This window comes from Dendronephthya gigantea, unplaced genomic scaffold (genome assembly GCF_004324835.1).
Source record: "Dendronephthya gigantea isolate DGI-Jeju-01 unplaced genomic scaffold, DenGig_1.0 000596F, whole genome shotgun sequence".
In the NCBI taxonomy this organism is placed as follows: Eukaryota; Metazoa; Cnidaria; class Anthozoa; order Malacalcyonacea; family Nephtheidae; genus Dendronephthya; species Dendronephthya gigantea.
In genome coordinates, this window is record NW_021163606.1 from 15,422 (window position 1) to 33,047 (window position 17,626).

Below are 17,626 nucleotides of genomic sequence, written 5' to 3' on the forward strand. Positions count from 1 at the left end.
AAAGCTCTTAGGAACGTATTTGTCATTTCCAGGCTTCTTCAACTGATAGAAAAACTCGTGCAGATGATTCTAGCCAGGTGCCAAACACAAAATTCGATACCAAAGCATCTGACCTTCTTACCCGCGATTTAAAGCCCACTGGTACCGTAGGCTCAATACAGAAATCTTGTGACTCAAACATCTTGTGACGACCAGCGGTGGGAAAGACTGAGATTTATGAAAGTTTAATTCCAAAACAACTCTTTGGTAAGGTCAACGATGGGTCAAACCTGTTCAATGTTTTGGTTGGGCATTCCGTTGGCGGAATGTCAAATTGATATTGTTGTATTTCAGATGATTTATCGGCCGAACTCATTAAAGAAGGAGCCAGACAACGCCTTGAAACTACAACAGAACTTCTTAGCAAGAGCACAGACAGCGTACATTGATTGTAGATCTTGTCAAAGATCGCCTCGCATCGTGTAGAGAAGATGAGGAAACTAATATTGAAGATACCCGGGATGATGTTGAAATGAAAAAAACCGAACTCAAGGAGTCAGGTTTGTAATGTTAAAACAGATCGGCCATTGTTCGCGCATTTACGAAATGAACAAATTATCTGCCAACATTTTAGACAGCGCAGAACAAAAGATGCTGCTTACAGAACACGGCAGATCTTCACCCTCGTCGATTTTATTACAAGATTCCGGTCAAAAGTTGAATCTTGGTTCGGCATTTGTTCAACGAACTCGATATTTGAGTCGTAGTCCGAGATATGGACCAAGCGCTTTTATGGTAAGAATTTCTCTTCAAACTCGCTTTGCATGAAATTTACTTCGTGCAAGAACATTCACTATCCATCCCTTATATTGCTACTAACATGACTGGCAGGAGAAGCAGAAAAGAAAGAGATCTTTGATTTAGACTAGCTTTTTCATTTTACAATCGTTTCAGATTGATGTCGTACCAGATTCCAAAGACACTGTTTTACACAAGGAAGAAACTGAAGGCAAGCGAAATTACCTTTGCAATATGGAGGAAATATATATTATAATATGACTATATTTACCTATTTTTCTTTCACAGGGAACAGTCAAGGCTTATTAACTCGTGAAGAGTTTCAAAAGGTAGCAATTTTAAGATCACGAATCATCATCGTGCATTAATCTCAACATCTGTTTAATTTTAGCCTGTTCCTGGTAAATCCCTTCTGGATGCAAGTCCTTTGAAAACTTTTTTGAGTTAAGACGAGGATAAACTTAATGAATCCGTAAGTCAAGTAATAATAATGATAAATTGGTCTTATACGGATTATTAAATACTGAGCATTATAAACCGGTAAACTCAGAAACCGGCAATCTCAATTTTGCACTTCGAATTACGTAATTTAATCCTTGTGGTTGAAGGTGAGGACTTGCAACGTTACTTATTTATTACAGGGTGACGATAGCGTGGGGAATTCAGGGGTCGGTAGACTTAGGGAAAGACACTCGTAATATAATAGATTTTACAAAATATATCCTTAGGTTTTCCTATGAGTTACAATAAAACCTTTACAATAATTGTTCATTGATGAGCTCAGAATGTTTCGTTATCACGTGGCCTATGCACGACTCTTAATGGTTACTGTTAATCTGTTGTAACCACCTGCTGTACTGGTACGATGATTATCACATTTTGTTTGAGCTTTACATACCCGGGGAAAACACTCAGCCACGTCGAGGTTATTAGCTAGTTCCAACAGCTTGTCGTAGTATTCATTGTGGAATAAATCTACAGAGCACGTAGTTTTGCCATTTCATCCTTTAAAAGATTAATCTGTTTTATTGATTCCGCAATATCGATTTTTTTTTCTTATTTAATTGGACCGTCAATGACAAAGTATGATCCAGAACATGTTGGGTGATAATGAGAGCAGCCATAAATTCAAATTTCTCCACGTTGCGAAAATGAGACTGTGCGTCACTAGCTAATCTAGGAAATGGCCCTTCCTGCGATCCTCCAAACTGCATAAAATTGAGTGTTTTGTAGATAACTTTGAATGCATCCAAACAACCATCGCGGGATCTTATTCGTTCTACCCATCGTGTCGTGGAAGGCTTTGCGAGCTTGTTACGGGTTAAACCAAACTCTTTCATCTTTTTACTTAGATACTTTGAGCGGATAGGGAAACTGATAAAAAAGCTGGCGATATTTTGTGCCTGATTCAACATATTTTTCACTGGAAGAATTGAACACGCTTTGGCAACAATAAGGTTTAAACGATGACTGGAGTAATGAACATGCAACGCCTTCGGGTTTTTCTCAAATATTCTCCCAGAAATACCTTTTACCTGGCTGGACACAGCACTAGCACCGTCATATCCCTGGCCTCGACAATTTTGAAGGGAAGCCCGACATCTTGAAGTGTACTTTGACTAATGAACGGAATCAAATCCAAAGGCGAAACAGTTCGGTATACAAATGAAAATGTTCTTGAATCATGTAAAACTTCAAATTTATTCAAGGTATGTTATATAATTAATAATGCATAATATATTTTCGAAATATTATAAATTTGAACTTAAAATCAGTGTCTACCGTCTACTTTTTTGCATATTATAAAAGTAGCAAGCAAATTCAAATGACCATAAACCCGGCATTATTTTAGAAATTCGAAATTTTGACAGGATATAATTTGGTAGTTTTGATAGTTTATACACCCCAACAGCCAAACAATTTTATGATACTTATCCCTATATTGATCATTAAACCCTATAGAATGTATTAAATTATCCAGAAAGTATAAGCTTGGAGTTATCATTAAAAAGTGCCTTGCACCAGGTGAACTATATTTATTCAAATCTATTTACTAATTATTGTATTTTACTAATTTTGTATTTACTAATTATTGTATTTTACTAATTTTGTATATACTCATGTGTTTTTTATAGTGATCATAATGTAACAATAGGGTTGATGTTCGCGGTCATAAATGTGTTTTTGGCCCGACTTCGAACTCATTTTAGCCCGAGCGTAGCGAGGGTTAAAATGTGTTCCGCGAGGAGGGCCAAAAACACATTTATGCCCGTGAACATCAACTCTATTACTATAATATATAATAAACTATAAACTATTATTGCTATAATATATGTTCAACATCGTCAGCCTTCATCCCCTTAGCTCAGTAAGTCATGCGACATTCCATGTCAGTTCCAGTAATTGTTCATCTCAGACCTTGAAAGAAAAAAACAAACATTCCAAACACTCCAAACACTCCAAACACTCCAAACACTCCATGTCTTCTGACCTGGATTCAAGTTTACTGCTTTTATCATCTTTTTTATTTCACGTTTCCATTTTGAACATGTCCAATTGCAAAAAAGTATCCAGCCGACTTAAAATAGTTTTATTTTTGCAGTTACTTTCCAGAATATACCGTTTGGTTAAGACTTGTGTATTATAGTATATCATAGTTTTAAAACTTCTTTTTCTGTCAGATATTTTCAATAATTAGCTATCGAGACCATCCTCAGTTGTTCGGGCTGGAATACACAAGCGGTCAGCTGAGAAATTTCTCGTCTTCCGACAGGTAGTTTAAAAAAGCAGATTTTGTATGAAGCTATATAAAATATTTCTTGTTCTGAATGTTTTTATTTCACCCAATCTAGGGATATATCATTGGCTGGTTAGCTACACGGGGTTAGAGGCAGTGGAAATGGAGATGTTTGTGTAAAAACGACCCCAACGAAGAGACTGTACGCTTTTTCATAGATGATTGAGCGAAAATTATGGTCAAAATTTTCCTGATGAAAATCTCGCACTGCTATGATTGCCGTAAATACGAACCCTCATTTCATTCTCCTCCTGACGTATGGGATCTCATATAACACACAAACAATTACACTTCTCGTCAGGTATTCCTATTAGTCAGTCCAATACATCACATACAGCAAAAGAAGAATTGTTTTTTTAAGATGATATATTTTTCAAGGTTATCGTTGGGGTCCATTGTATAACGTTGTTGACGAAGAAGTAGAAAGCAGTCATTTAAAATTCCTCGCTGCGTCTCCAGGTGAAATATTTCTCTTTTTATTTCACTTTAAATTTTTGAAATATCTCCAAAAGCTTATATTGTCTTATTACTGGTTCCTTGCAGGAAATTTAACCGAAGATGTGTAGAGATTTAACTGCAATATTTCCTACAGCGGTCTACTTCATGCAGTCACCCAAGACGTAAGTTGACAATTTCTTATATTGTACTTTTCTGCAGACAAAATCCTGTGTAGAGAATATTATTGCATTTTTACTGAGTTTTAATGTTCTGTCAAAATCTGGATTAAGGCTGTTTTCCACTCACGTGTTTTTCATACGCAGGTTAGTTTTCTGCATATTTTAGTATGCATTAGTTGACCTAGATTTACAACAATAATCGTTATAAACGAAGCGAGAATAATTTAAATTGGCAGATTGAAGCTTATTATAATCATAACCATGTACGTACGGACTCGAGTTTACTTGATAGTCGATAGCGTCGACAGCAAATGACATTGAAACGTTTGTATGGATATTTCGAAGTCCTGACAGTATAATTAATATCCCGTAGGTTATTTCAAGCAAATATTTGACTAGCGACGTCGAACAAGGCCAGTTAACCGCGTCGTGGATCGTAAATTGACCTCAATACAGAAAGTGGGGACAAAATAGCCATTTAAAATATTTTGTAAGGACTTTTCCCGGAGAATAAAGAAAGACTTATCATTAATGCCATCACAATGCTCATTGCTCACGAAGGTATTGTATATCTTTGCCAATAAATATATTTAGTGTTCACCCCTAAAATATACATATTCTGACTGCTATTACCTTCACAGGTGTTCAATATATACATAAAATAGTTAAAATGTTTCGTCTATTTGCAGGAGACCAAAACAAAATATCAGATAAAGATCTCGAAGCACTGTTTCACGCTTTGAGACATTAGGTTGGATCCAAAGCAGGTTTCACAACGCTCACTAGGTGAGAAACGTTTATCTTTAACCACAACACACGCTGTTTACTCAACCAGCTCACTTTCTCTAGACCGTGTTTCTGTTTTGTTTTTACAGCTTCTATGAGAAGGTTGGTGTGAAAACTGTGAAAGCTTTGAAGAGGAATAATGAAGCCGTGACTCACGCCGCTGTCGACATGCTGTGTGCTCTGATGCAGGTAAAGAGAGGGCTTTCCTTTAAGCGGCCAAAATGGTCAGACCGGTCATATTTAAATTTAAAATAGAGTATTTCGTTAAGAATATAGTTGCGAAATTTCCGAGCTAGACAGATGCAAGTAACGATATACTTGAACGCAGAGTTCTTGAAACACTCTAAAATACCAGTAATCTGTCTGTACCGAGATCAACAATAGGACCGGTCTGGCCGTTTTTTCCGTATAAAGGAAAGCGCCAACACTTTAACGATGAATTTCCTGGTAATATGTTGCCAAATCTGTCACTGTCATTAGTGTTACCCCTTTAACTTGCAATCCACATAAACTCAGCCAACTTTGAAATCTGAATGTTAACAGGATCCAATTTTATCGAAACCAATTCTGTTTTTTTATATAGCCAACGCACGATAACTATGACATTCGACAAGAACAGATAAACAAAAGCTCTTTGTTATCCTCTGAAAAATTTCTAAGCAGTTTGTTGGAATTCTCACGATAAATGTGGTAAGATGTGCGGTGTTGGTTGCCTATAATCTATGCTGAACCCTTGCATTTTATTTTCCATCCCTCTTGTATGTATATAGCTTTGTTTTGGAAGAGAAATTCCCTTGCAAAACCCAGCAAGTGATTCGTAGCAACTGCCTTTCTAATTTGAACTACCTTTCTAACTAAACACAAGAAATAGATTAACCATGAAAACTTTTCTTCTATATTCGTTCTACTGGGGTTTTAGTTATAAGTGGATTGCTTGATTTTCTGACGTTTGCTCTGTGTCCTCCTTACAGGTTTGTTCTAGTTGCTTTGCAATATATTAAAATAATACGGGGGTGAAGTTGGACATTCATGTTAAACTAATAGTAAGGTGTGATTGCTTCCAATATTTTGAATCAACTCATGTAGTCTGTTACAATAAATCGACTATTGCATATTCCTCTTAGTGAGACAACAGATGATGAACAGTTTGGGAAATTACTGGAGAAAGTTGCAGGTATGCTACAAAGAAATTTGAGGAGCTTTTCATTCAACTTGTCTTCTTGGTAGTTTATGGCTCTTTGACTGAGGTTGAGAGTTGATTAAATAGCCTTTCTCTCTTTACCTTTTTGGTGAAGTTTACCACGTCCACTAGCTTGACCCATGCATAGGAGCAACTCATGAAGTCTGTTATTTGTTTGTCTAGAAATGGGTCATTGCATTTATCGATTGTTCCAGGTAGGTTTACGACAAAACTAAATAATAGTACCAATTTTACCATTTCTTCGCTTATGTATGTTTTACTATTGCCCCGCTAATGGTTCTTACCAATCGTGGTTTTGAATTCGTTCCTCAACAATTTCAGCATCCGTCGACAACAATTGTGAAAGGTGCTGGCATGGTTCTGAAGGCGATAATCGAGGTACGTTTTATTCATTCATTCATCCATTGAGAATTTTCTGCCTTTGACGAACGTCATTTATAACGCTCTGCATTTTTTAGCCGTGATGAATGTACATATTAGTTCAGTTGATATTTAAGAGGTTTTAAAGGGTCTTAATTTTGAGAGGTATTATACACACTTCAAATCAAGCCAGGAACAGATGACGGAAAAATGAGTGAACTATAGATCCTCCGGCAGGAATCGAACCTACGCTTTTGCGATGCCGGTGCAATGCTCTTGTCACTGAGGACGTACAGTTGACTCATTTTTCCATCAACTGTTCCCTGCTTGAATTTGAAGTGCGTATAATACCACTCGAAATTAAGACCCTTTAAAACCTCAAGAATATTCCTGCATCGTGTGAAGTGCCTAAAATCATCTGTTAATATTTAGTTAGAACTTCACTTTAGGAAGCTGATGAAGAAACCGCGGCAAAAATACAAGTTCTGGCGCTTGCCGAGGGCGCTCTACCAAAACGCTTACGCATGGCCATGTTTACGCAAAGCACTGATAGACGTTCGCTATTGAACAGGTGCGAATTAGTGTGATAAATTAACAAATTGTTGCAGAGGTATAGCCTCTATTCCATCCGCAGGACCTGAGTTGTATTTTAGCAACATTCTCAGATTCATCTTAAAACTTGTGATTTTATAATCCTCTATATACTAGCCATCTGTAAATAGTTCAATTGAGACTAACAAGCATACTCCATAGTAATTTATAATCATTATTGTTGGCATAGCATCATCCAACAGCAATGGCATTACTTGCGAGAATAATGTTCGTATTAAAGTAGTTATAGTTTTTAATGTCTAAAATATACAAGAAAGTTTAAATGCGAGATTTCCTGTTCATAATTTTTGGTTCATAAACAATTATGTAATAAATTTGAATACGATTTTCACAGCCTGCTGGTTTGCTCTATTACCTTGAAAGCCCTGACGAAGTAAGAAATCTTTGAAAACTTTTTTGCGAGGGCCATTATTTACATAAACCCATTGAGGTGATTCTGACTAACCAATCGTATTCATGACTAAGGGTATCAACTGCTTTGGTAACTAAACTCCATCATTCATCCTTAAACTGTGCCAACTGCCCCACTGAGGAAATAATTAAATGGTAATTCATTCAGAAGTGTAAAACCTTTTTGTAAAGAAACAATTTTGTTGGAAAGTTTTTATCTTTCCTTCAGCCACCAGAGACTGAAGAAGATCGTTTATCAATTCGTGACAATGTAAAGCTTGCAGAAGTACGTTTTAAATCAACAATCGTGTTCCAAAATTTCATAATGCATGCTTGCATGTACGTATAAGCCTGTTATTTCACGTGCTATACTTGTGTCTTAGAGCTCTGGAAAAACGAGGGGAACGTTGAGGAATCAACTTGAAGGATATCTCTCGCATTGGAGGACAAAAATAGGATTCAAATCCAGGAAAGATGTGAGAATTTAAATCCAGTTTTTTTATTACAAGTAAGTGTTCATATTAAGAAAATGGGAAAATGTTCTAGTCGTTTGAAAGATGAAAAAGCAATGATATTTAAGCGGATCTTTTTTACAGATTCAGTCAAGATCTGACAGCGTACAACCTGATTTGGAATTACAAGGTGAGTCTCGAAGTTAAGGTTAGTTTCCGTTGAAAATATAGGAATGGAAATGTAATGGAGGATTTCCTGTCGCTATGAGTATAACAAGACAAATTCAATAGTCCTGACCTCTTTCTCTAAACTGTTCTCGTAAAAGAGTATGAAACAATTTCTTATGTTTTCAATGTGACAGACGCGAGAGGAACTTCTGGGGCACTCGAATCTGATTTGCACGCATTTGCAATGGAAAAAGATCTGAGTGGAAACTACGTTGTCTTTTGGAATCACCTTTAGTTTGAAGTCCTGTATGAATGTTTAGCTGATGAACTGAAATAGGTTAGTGATAAGCCTAACTGCTCTAGCTTTTTAACAGTTCTTCATAAAGCGTCCCCCCCTTATTCCTCGATAGGAATCAAACTCAGTAACGTATCTCTGCTATCAGGTGACTATTATTTGAGAGTCTTGTTGGAACAAAACGACGAGGAGACGCCGATAACAAATGTGTGAGTCCACGACATTTATCTATCAGGGTTTGCAAATATTCAAACTACTTTCCATGTGCTTTTCTGTCTGGCTTCCCCCTATTCTCTATATTGCTGCACAGTTCACGCAATGTTATTTGTCCTGCAGAATGTAGTAGAGAAGTATAGAATCATGGATGAAACCATTCAAGATTCGATCGACTTTTCTATTTTGTTTTCAGGCTCGAGTTGTCTAACGATCTGTATCACTGATTCCTATTGACAACTAAACCAACTATGAAAGCAATGTGCCTTCAGGTGAGGATGTCGTTTAGCGCGAATGTAGCCATGTGTAGCCTTCGAAGAATGAATTAAACAAATTGGAATATTTCATTCACAGGCGATGACTAAAGTTTATGGAAAATATCACGAAGAGATTGGAGCTTTTAATGACACCAAGCTAAGGATCATCTGTTATTGATCCAGTGTTACTGCAGGAGCCTGAACTAAACTAACTTTATTCATACTGTTTCGTATTTTTAGCATTTACATGAAAATGGCATCACTAACAGGGATTGGAAGGTAAGCACGCCCTAATTTATTTATCACTACTGTCTTTATATCCTAAACTTTAACGACCATAATTTAACTTTTTCTTCTCTAGCCAGAAAATGTTTTATTGTGTTCCTCGTATGACGAAACGCTTATAAAGGTTTGTGTCGGTTGTGTATTGAACTTGTGTTTAAATTGCCCTTTAAATTGTCTTTGAAGAAACCATTCGATGTGACCATTGCCAGCAAATCCTGGAAGTCACTATAATCTCAATTCCGAGTTTTGTCCGTGATTTCGTTTTACGAAAGCAGAGCGCATTCTGCAAACGTTTTAGGTTCAGTTATTTCTCATTGTTACAGTTTCTCAATGATAACAATTAATTTTTTAGATCAGAATTCCTATATGGAAACACTCTGTGGTACACCAAGTTACCTCGCTACCAAAATGTTAATCCCGTAGCCTGAAGACGATCCTACAAGAAATCGTGAGACTGCTGGAGCCTGGGAGTTATACTATATGTTTGGTATGCCATATACTTCAGTTTACTCAAATTCACGTAGTGAACACGATTTGTAATGAAGCTGGAGGTAGCTTAACCTCATTTCAAAATTGGAGTACGTCAATGAAAAGTTAACGTCTTTTAGACTTTCCGGATCTTCTTTATTTTCAAAGCAGGCAAATAACCCATTGGAGAAACAAGTCAAAGAAGGGTCGTATAAATTTCCGAACAACCTCTGGAAGAATGTTAGCAGTGAAGCTAAGGATCTTATAACAAAACTGCTTACTGTTGGTCACAGAAAATGCATCACGGTTTCAGAAGCTCTGGAACATCCTTGGATGAAGGTGATGATGAAATTACTAACCGCCTTATAACACCCCGCATCTAAGATTTTTCAAAATCGGCTGACCTTTTTCGTCTGAAGTCCCAGCTTTTTCGAATTGTTAGAATTAGTTTGGTTGAAGTTTAGAACTGATACAGCTATCCAGCATAAATAAAGTCAGTTTAGTTCAGGTTTCCTCCTGTAGTAACACTGCATCAATACGGGATGACCCCTACTGGACCTCCATGAAGGACAATTTAGAACTGATAGAACTATACGGTATAAATAAAATTAGTTCAGTTAGGAGAGAAAGCTTTTAAAAGTGTTAGATTGATCCACGATTTAACAAGTTTTTTTTGTCTTTTGTAGGATAAAGAAATGATAGAAAAAGCAGAAAAAATGATAAAACCGACCGTGGATGGAAGATCAATGTCTCCGCCCTTATAAAAGGTATGTTGAAAACTACGATACTTGTCCCGTTCTTCCGTCCAATGACCCTTATTTTCAACTCGCAATTGCAATGAAACATTACATGTTTGCAAGTTACATCGAAATTTAACCAGCTTTCCGAAACAATCTCAAGGCGCTGTTACACTACGCAACTTTCCTTGCAAATTGCAAAACCATTCTACTCCTGAGGCATCTAAAGTTGTCAAATACGAACATCTATTACGATCTGCTAACGTTTCCTTAGTATTTCGAACACTCTTTACAAATTAACATCCTTCGGAGTTATAATTGCATTGCAAGTTGTAAGGAAAATTGCATATTGTATAGTAGCGCCTTCAGTAAAGTTGAAAACTCACCGTGCAATGAAACATTGCATGTCGGCAAGTTAAAAGGCAGAAAATAACTGTCACCGTACATGGTGAAGACTGGCCGACGGTCACGTTCGGCAGACGAGGCTCTGCGAGCAAATAAAATACTCAGTGGCGAAGCCAGCACGACAATTTAGCAGCATGACTGAAAATGCTTCATGTAAGATCACATCACTAGTTATTCCGATAAATAAAAGAACAGGGGCCGGTTGTTCGAAAGGTGGATAAGTCGCTATCCAACGGATAACTCACTATCCAACGGATAAGTTTTATCCAGCGTGTGATTTGGGTTGCACGAAGCTTGTATAACTTTAACCAGAGGATAAAAATCGCTATCTACCGGATAAATTTATCCAAGGTCCGGAGGTGGTTTAAATCCACTATCCAGTGGATAAATTCAAAGATACAAGGTAACACTGTAAACATTTATATAAAATAGGACAAAAATGCAATATTCCTCTTACTGTGTTTCAACAAACTAATACACATCATGATTGTATTCACTATATATTAAAAATGTTTTCGAAGTGCAATTTGTCGCAGCAGCGTTTCACGTTGCCTACACATTCCGTTCGACCGGCGATTTTTTGGACATCCTCGCATTTATAACAGGTGGTAAATTTACTATACGCTTCTAATCAGTTTATAAACGCGAATATGCAAAGAAAGATTCAACCTATTCCAAGGAAACTTGCTAATATCTAAGTAATTTCATTCACGAACATTAAAATAGTGTTTCTAAATTTGCTATGGACCGAAAGGCAAAGCGTTGCAAGGTCAAGGAATAAAATTGCAATGTGTTTAATTAATAAAATCACTATGATGTGAAGTGCAAAGTTCGAGCAAATCACTTGTTCAAGTCTTTTCCATTCAGTAACTATACTCGAGAATTCGTAATGATTATGAATTCAATGTTGTAAATGCTTAGCAACAGCTGACGTTGTGGTACGAAATTTCAGAATAATCCTGTTTTCTTCTGGTAAATTTTAACTTATCTATTGGATAGCTATCCACTTCACTATCCACGCTTCCTGCAACGCGTTTTTATCCAATGGATAACTATCCAGATTTATCCGTTGGATAGGACTTATCCGTTGGATAAGTTATCCATCTTTCGAACAACCGGCCCCAGTTCCATACCTATACTTTTGTACGTGTGAAACTTTTCGCTTGATTTTCTTTTAATTGTGAGAATCCGACCGTGCAGCAAACATTGAAATAAAGCGATAACACTAAACTTGATTGTGATAGCCCTGAGTATATACCGCTATAATAGCTTTGTTCCTCATAATGATATGCTGGATTCCTCGTCCAGGTATAACTTCTAAAACACGCCTTATTTTTACTTGTATTCCAATGCACCTAAGTTAGTAAAAAACCTGACAAACCCGCTGGTAGGGTGTAAAGAATTTATTTCTAAATCAAAAACTCGCTCTTACATAAGCCACTTATTGAAAAATTTTCGCTATATATTTCAGTCAGATGGATCTCTCAGTCATTTCTCATTCCTTAGTGAACAAATAGTATTTCAGTGAATTGCTAGAACATACTCTGAAAAACAGCTATAAACTTCAATTCTCAAAGATATGTTGCGTACCATGTCTTTGGATGAATGCGGATGTAAAGCGCGGTTACAGTTGGTGATAGGACATTTTCCACCAGCGAGTCTCTAATGAAATGAATAATTTGTTAAACAATTAATCTTAATCACACATTAAAAGTTATATATGACCGCATGGAAATGATGTGATGCATATAACGTGACAGGGTAATCTGTAGAAGCCTTGCTTATTAATCCAGCTAACCCTGACTAGTCCATTTATTTTGTAATGATCGAATTTTTGCCCGTCGGAACTACAGGACACAGAATAGGTCTTCACCCACTAATTATAATCACGACGACTTTGAGTGAAATCGCTCCGACAAACATCTTTCTTGCCGAATGCATTTGGTCCTGGTTATTTTTCCGTGCAGACCAGGAAGCTGCCTCATTTAAGCGACCATGTCCTGTCGACTTATCCGCATTCCCAACACTTGTTGCTATTATCTGGGATGTTATGTGTCTTCAGTACGTGGGCCAATAATTAGTATCAATTATCTTCTGGCACCAAAACACCATCGAACAATCATCAACAAAAATGAAATGATAATGCATATAATTTTGCCATACACGGCTCCTCCAGAATTGAAACCAGTCGAGGTACAGCGTTATTTCCATTGATTTTGTGAAATCTTTACTTGGGGGTTAACATCGAATTTTATCACATTCCCATATAGGGGAATTACTGAATAAAAAAATAATGTCCAACAGTCCTAATATGACATAATAATAAACTGAACATATACCATGTAGCCTGCAATATTTACCTTGCTTGGTATGTCAGTCCATCAAATCCATGTATGGCACAGCGATGGATGGAGGTGTAGTCAGTGATAAGAGAAAGGTAATAATTGTTAGCAACTCCTGGGTTGCCATACTTTATTTGATCTAAAATTGAAACACAAGGAACAAGTAAATTATTATATTATTGTCCAGGGTTGTGAGGCTATCAGCATTGTGATATCCCAGGTTCATGCGTACCGCTACCATGGGACAACATTCCTTAGCGAACAAATAGTATTTCAGTGAATTGCCAGAACATACCTGAAGAACCGCCATAAACTTCAATTCTCAAAGATATTTTGCCGTACCAATTCGACTCTATATGCCATAGAATCTACAATTGAGATTACAAGAACATAACTATCACACAATTGAAACTATAATTGTATATGAATCACAAGGGCCTATACAGTATAGTAACAGCATGTATTTTTGACTTCTATAACACAAGAATATACAGAACAAAATGCAGGTTGTTTTCTTTCATATTCACATAATACCCCCAACCCCTGACAGTTACATATATATTGGTAAATGCAATTACATAATAGGAAAGGGAGAAAAAAAATCTATTTTTTATAACACCAGTGAAATATTGTGTACGCATAATACTTAGCGCTATGACCCATGCTGTCATGCTTCCATCACCAGATATCATGAAATCATCTTGGTTTTTTAATGTTGAAATTAATCCGTTTAATTTAAAAAGCACAAAAATACCACCAAAATATAGCTCGAAAATTTCTAATCAAGAAATTAATCAATATTGCTGTTAACCTGACACTGCAGTGCAGCTCTAAAAATCATATCAAATTACACAGGATTACAAAATGGAAATATAACTCGCCTTTGGAATTTCGTTATTTTCTTCGTTATTTTTTATCCTGTCGTCTTTTAACCGTTACATATAAACTGTAAAGGCATTAGTTATCTTTTCTGATAGGATTTAAGTCAGGATGGGCAGAAAAACTCGAAAAATATAGATTTTTTTATTTGTTATTGTGTATAGCGAGGCGTTGCTCAGCCGCATGCACAAGTGGTTGTCGCGTGAGGTTAGAGGTGTCAAAAACGTAATGTTGCCTACCCCGTGGGGGTAAAATAAGCCAGAAATCGATTTCTGGGTAAAATTGTCCCTAGAGGTCATAATTGTCAAATTTTCGCTAATATGGTGATAATTATATGCACATTTTCGGGTTTCCGTTTGTAAACACATTTGTTGGAAATATCACTACAAATCGCCAAAGCAACTGTATTTCGAGTAAAATATATGAAAATATTGATCCCAATGTAAGCTACAAATATTTGGAGGTTTTTAGGCGAGATTTTTGGAAGGCTTTGCGTATTTTTGCTTCTCTAACATTCAATTTAAAAAGTACAAGTTCTGCAATAAATATCTTGGCTTATAGGAAAGCTTTTGAAATGAACTAAAGTTATACAAATAGGTAAATGTTTTTTCTTTAAGATAATACAATTTCTAGTTGAATTGATAAAACACTTCCAGATAAAACCGAAATTATCTGTGTGCGCCGTTTACGACCCGGACAGCAATGAGTTTAGTGGTCTCATATTTATTAAAATGGGTGAAGTATTCGCAGAGTAATCACAAGTTTAAATGAGCTTACCACTTTGAAATATCCTCTGATCGGACGTCTAACTGAGAGGATCCCTTAAACATCGAGAATACTTCATTAACAAGTGCCGCATTCTGTCCTGTTTGAGAAGGTACAAGAACTTCATCTTGGGTATTGGTTACTCTTTGCTCCGTTGGAAGTTCCATTCTGTTGTATGAGGACAACACTTGTAGTTGGTGTGATGAAAGGATGCAGATTGTCCGTTGGATGTTGTGCTTTTGTATTTGAGACGGACCACATTAGATATCAGCGCAAAATTGACACATTCATGGGATTCGAACCCATGAACTCCTAAAAAGGAGTATCCGCAAAATGTGTTCTTTGTGTGGCCAGGAAAAAGAGAGAGCTACAGGGCTTCTCCCAAACCGACTGGCAGACAATACGAAACGTAGAGGACAAGACAGTACAACACAACACAACACAAAACACACAACCGACGACACAACATCCAACAACCCACAACCCACTAACTCTGTAGCTGAAACGACAAAAAATATGGTGAGTTGTTCCTAGAAAATGAAGCATCACAATTAGCATGAAGGCAATTGCTGGCTGGGTTTAACTGACGGCATGGATATGGGGTGGCTTCTTAGGGTTGGATACTGAAACTAAACTACGATCGTCTTTGTCTGAAAAACACAAAAAAAAATTATTAGTAGCTCCCTAGAAAACGAAAAGCAAAACACAGTTAGACAAGCAGTGAGCCGTGTTTCCAGATACGGGGAGAGAGATTCTTAGCTAACAGTGGGGCCACGGGGTCTACTTCTATTTAAAAAATTAATTATACATACCTTGATCCTACCTAAAGAAAGAACTCACTTACCTGAGAAAAACGGTCGCAGACGGCTCTGTTTTATAGCCTGTAGGCTCTTGCATAATTCAGCAAAATTAAGACAACTTGATTGGTTATTTCTGTACACAGGTCAATTTGTCATTGGTCAATTTTTGTACTCCACGATTGGTTCAAAAAAACCAATCAGATTGGTTAATCTATATTCAAAATTTGATACCGTTTCTTTGATATTTGCAAGGTGATTGCACAACAAATGTTCGATTTCACACGTTTTGGAGCATATTCCAAGCCAATGTATCACAGTATGAGTGTATTTGTTCGATTATTTCTCTCATGAAGTTCACAAGAAATTACAGTTCAATCATTATTAAAAGGCTTTATTCCCCTACCAGCTTTAGAACCCCATCGAACAGGAAAGTCGGAATTTAAAAGGCAAGTAAATCTTTCAAACTGTTGTAGCACTTGAATTCTGTGGTACATTTAACTACTGAACCTTTCAGAATATTGTAGAATTGGGCATGGCATGGAATAATAGTAAATATAGCAAACTGACAAATTCGCAAATGTAGTAAATTTCAAGGCTAAATATTGCAAATTCCAGTGGAAATACGGCGTTTTACCGCCATGCATACATAGCTATTCACAGCTACGATATTCACGTGTTGTATATATTCAATATTACACATCAAAGCGGCCTAATTCTTTGGATATTGCCCAAATGCAAACGAAAACCGGTTGCAGTGGTTTAGCTCACATATTCAGGATTATTTTGATATCTTTAGCGTCAAAATCAAGCCTTTAGAAGATTTTTGCCCATTTTTTATATAAACATACCTGATGATATGAATTATCGCATCACCGGCAATAATATTTCACAATAATAAAAATTTCGGGCCAAAAGCCGAAAATCTGACCTAGGTCCGATTCGAGCTTGCCTTAAGCACGTGATTAGCAATGATTATCGCTTAGAACTTATAAAATGCTCTTTCTTTGATTTTTTGCACATACTACACCAAGAATTACTCAGAATTAAAACAGAATGATAACATGTCAAATTCTAGACATTTTGAAGACAACAGAGACCAAAAAAGCGAAAAAATATGGAATTTCCAAAATATATCTTGCAATGGGTGAGTAATTTCAGATAACAAAGCAAGCTATTATTTTAATTCTTTTTTCACGTATAATACAAATGCAGGTTATAACTATATGCTGGTTGGAATATACTATTCAAAGAATCGTTTTAACCGCTATCGTTTACTGGTATTCCGGGGTCTTTAGCCCAAATACTTGCTGAGATATTTAATGTTTTTCTTCTGTGCGACAATATTGTCAGGAGTAATAGCCTAATAGGGACCAGACGGGAATTAGATATTATAGTACTTGTATATAATAATTGTAGGAAAAAATATTCCCTGTGATATATCTTCATAGGAAAAAGTATCAAAACGGATTATTTTCAACATTAAAAAACCAAGATTATCTGATGATATCTGGTGATGGCAGGCATGACAGCATGGTTCTTAGTGCCAACTACTTCGCAGGGCCACGTGTTATGCCTACACCATATTTTGCTGTACAGTTCCATCATTCATTTTACACTGATGTTATATAAAATATTTTTTTTTATTCTCCCTTTCCTATTATGTAATTGCAGAACGAATATTCAATATATTAGTGTACCACATAAAAACTCATTATGACAATGGCTATCGGACGTCTATTGCATCGGAGATACGACTTGCGGTAAGCCAAATTCAATGTTATTTCTTGCGATTTTTCTATGATGTCTTACATTGTTTTTTTGTAAAGATTCTTCAATGTTTTCTCAGTCTGCGAGCTGACAACGTCAAGGCCTTGTGCAAGACAAAAGTGGAAAAGTCAAATTCACTTCGTATGTTAATTGTTCTGAAAGGAAAACGTTGGTTAATGATGATAGTGCAAGGCATGTCAGTATTCTGCTTCCAAAATTCCTTTTCTTGTTAGTGTAATACATTCTCATTTTT

General features: G+C 36.5%; 1 protein-coding gene and 2 long non-coding RNA genes across 9 annotated transcripts; all 3 read left to right on the forward strand.

Moving 5' to 3' along the window:
* Positions 1 to 2,194: 2,194 nt before the first annotated feature.
* LOC114543939 lies at positions 2,195 to 3,958 on the forward strand. The gene is made up of 4 exons (XR_003690252.1): positions 2,195 to 2,486; positions 2,740 to 2,802; positions 3,459 to 3,550; positions 3,630 to 3,958. It is a non-coding gene; the product is annotated as an uncharacterized LOC114543939 (long non-coding RNA).
* A 4,666-nt stretch (positions 3,959 to 8,624) lies between these two features.
* Positions 8,625 to 9,063, forward strand: LOC114543936. Its single transcript, XR_003690246.1, has 3 exons — positions 8,625 to 8,664; positions 8,865 to 8,940; positions 9,023 to 9,063. It is a non-coding gene; the product is annotated as an uncharacterized LOC114543936 (long non-coding RNA).
* Positions 9,064 to 9,635: 572 nt separating this feature from the next.
* Positions 9,636 to 16,716, forward strand: LOC114543937 (calcium/calmodulin-dependent protein kinase type II delta chain-like). 7 transcript variants are annotated; one of them, XR_003690250.1, is made up of 4 exons: positions 9,688 to 9,761; positions 9,847 to 10,017; positions 10,365 to 10,445; positions 16,682 to 16,716. XR_003690250.1 is itself a non-coding variant. In XM_028562725.1 (3 exons), the coding sequence occupies exons 1-3, from the start codon at positions 9,750 to 9,752 to the stop codon at positions 10,440 to 10,442; spliced, it is 261 nt and encodes an 86-aa protein (XP_028418526.1). In that variant the 5' UTR covers positions 9,688 to 9,749; the 3' UTR covers positions 10,443 to 10,582. The 7 variants fall into 7 exon arrangements, 2 of the variants coding, with proteins under 2 accessions (XP_028418526.1, XP_028418527.1); XR_003690247.1 differs by lacking the exon at positions 16,682 to 16,716 and adding an exon at positions 16,013 to 16,052; XR_003690249.1 differs by lacking the exon at positions 16,682 to 16,716 and adding an exon at positions 13,167 to 13,206.
* Positions 16,717 to 17,626: the final 910 nt, after the last annotated feature.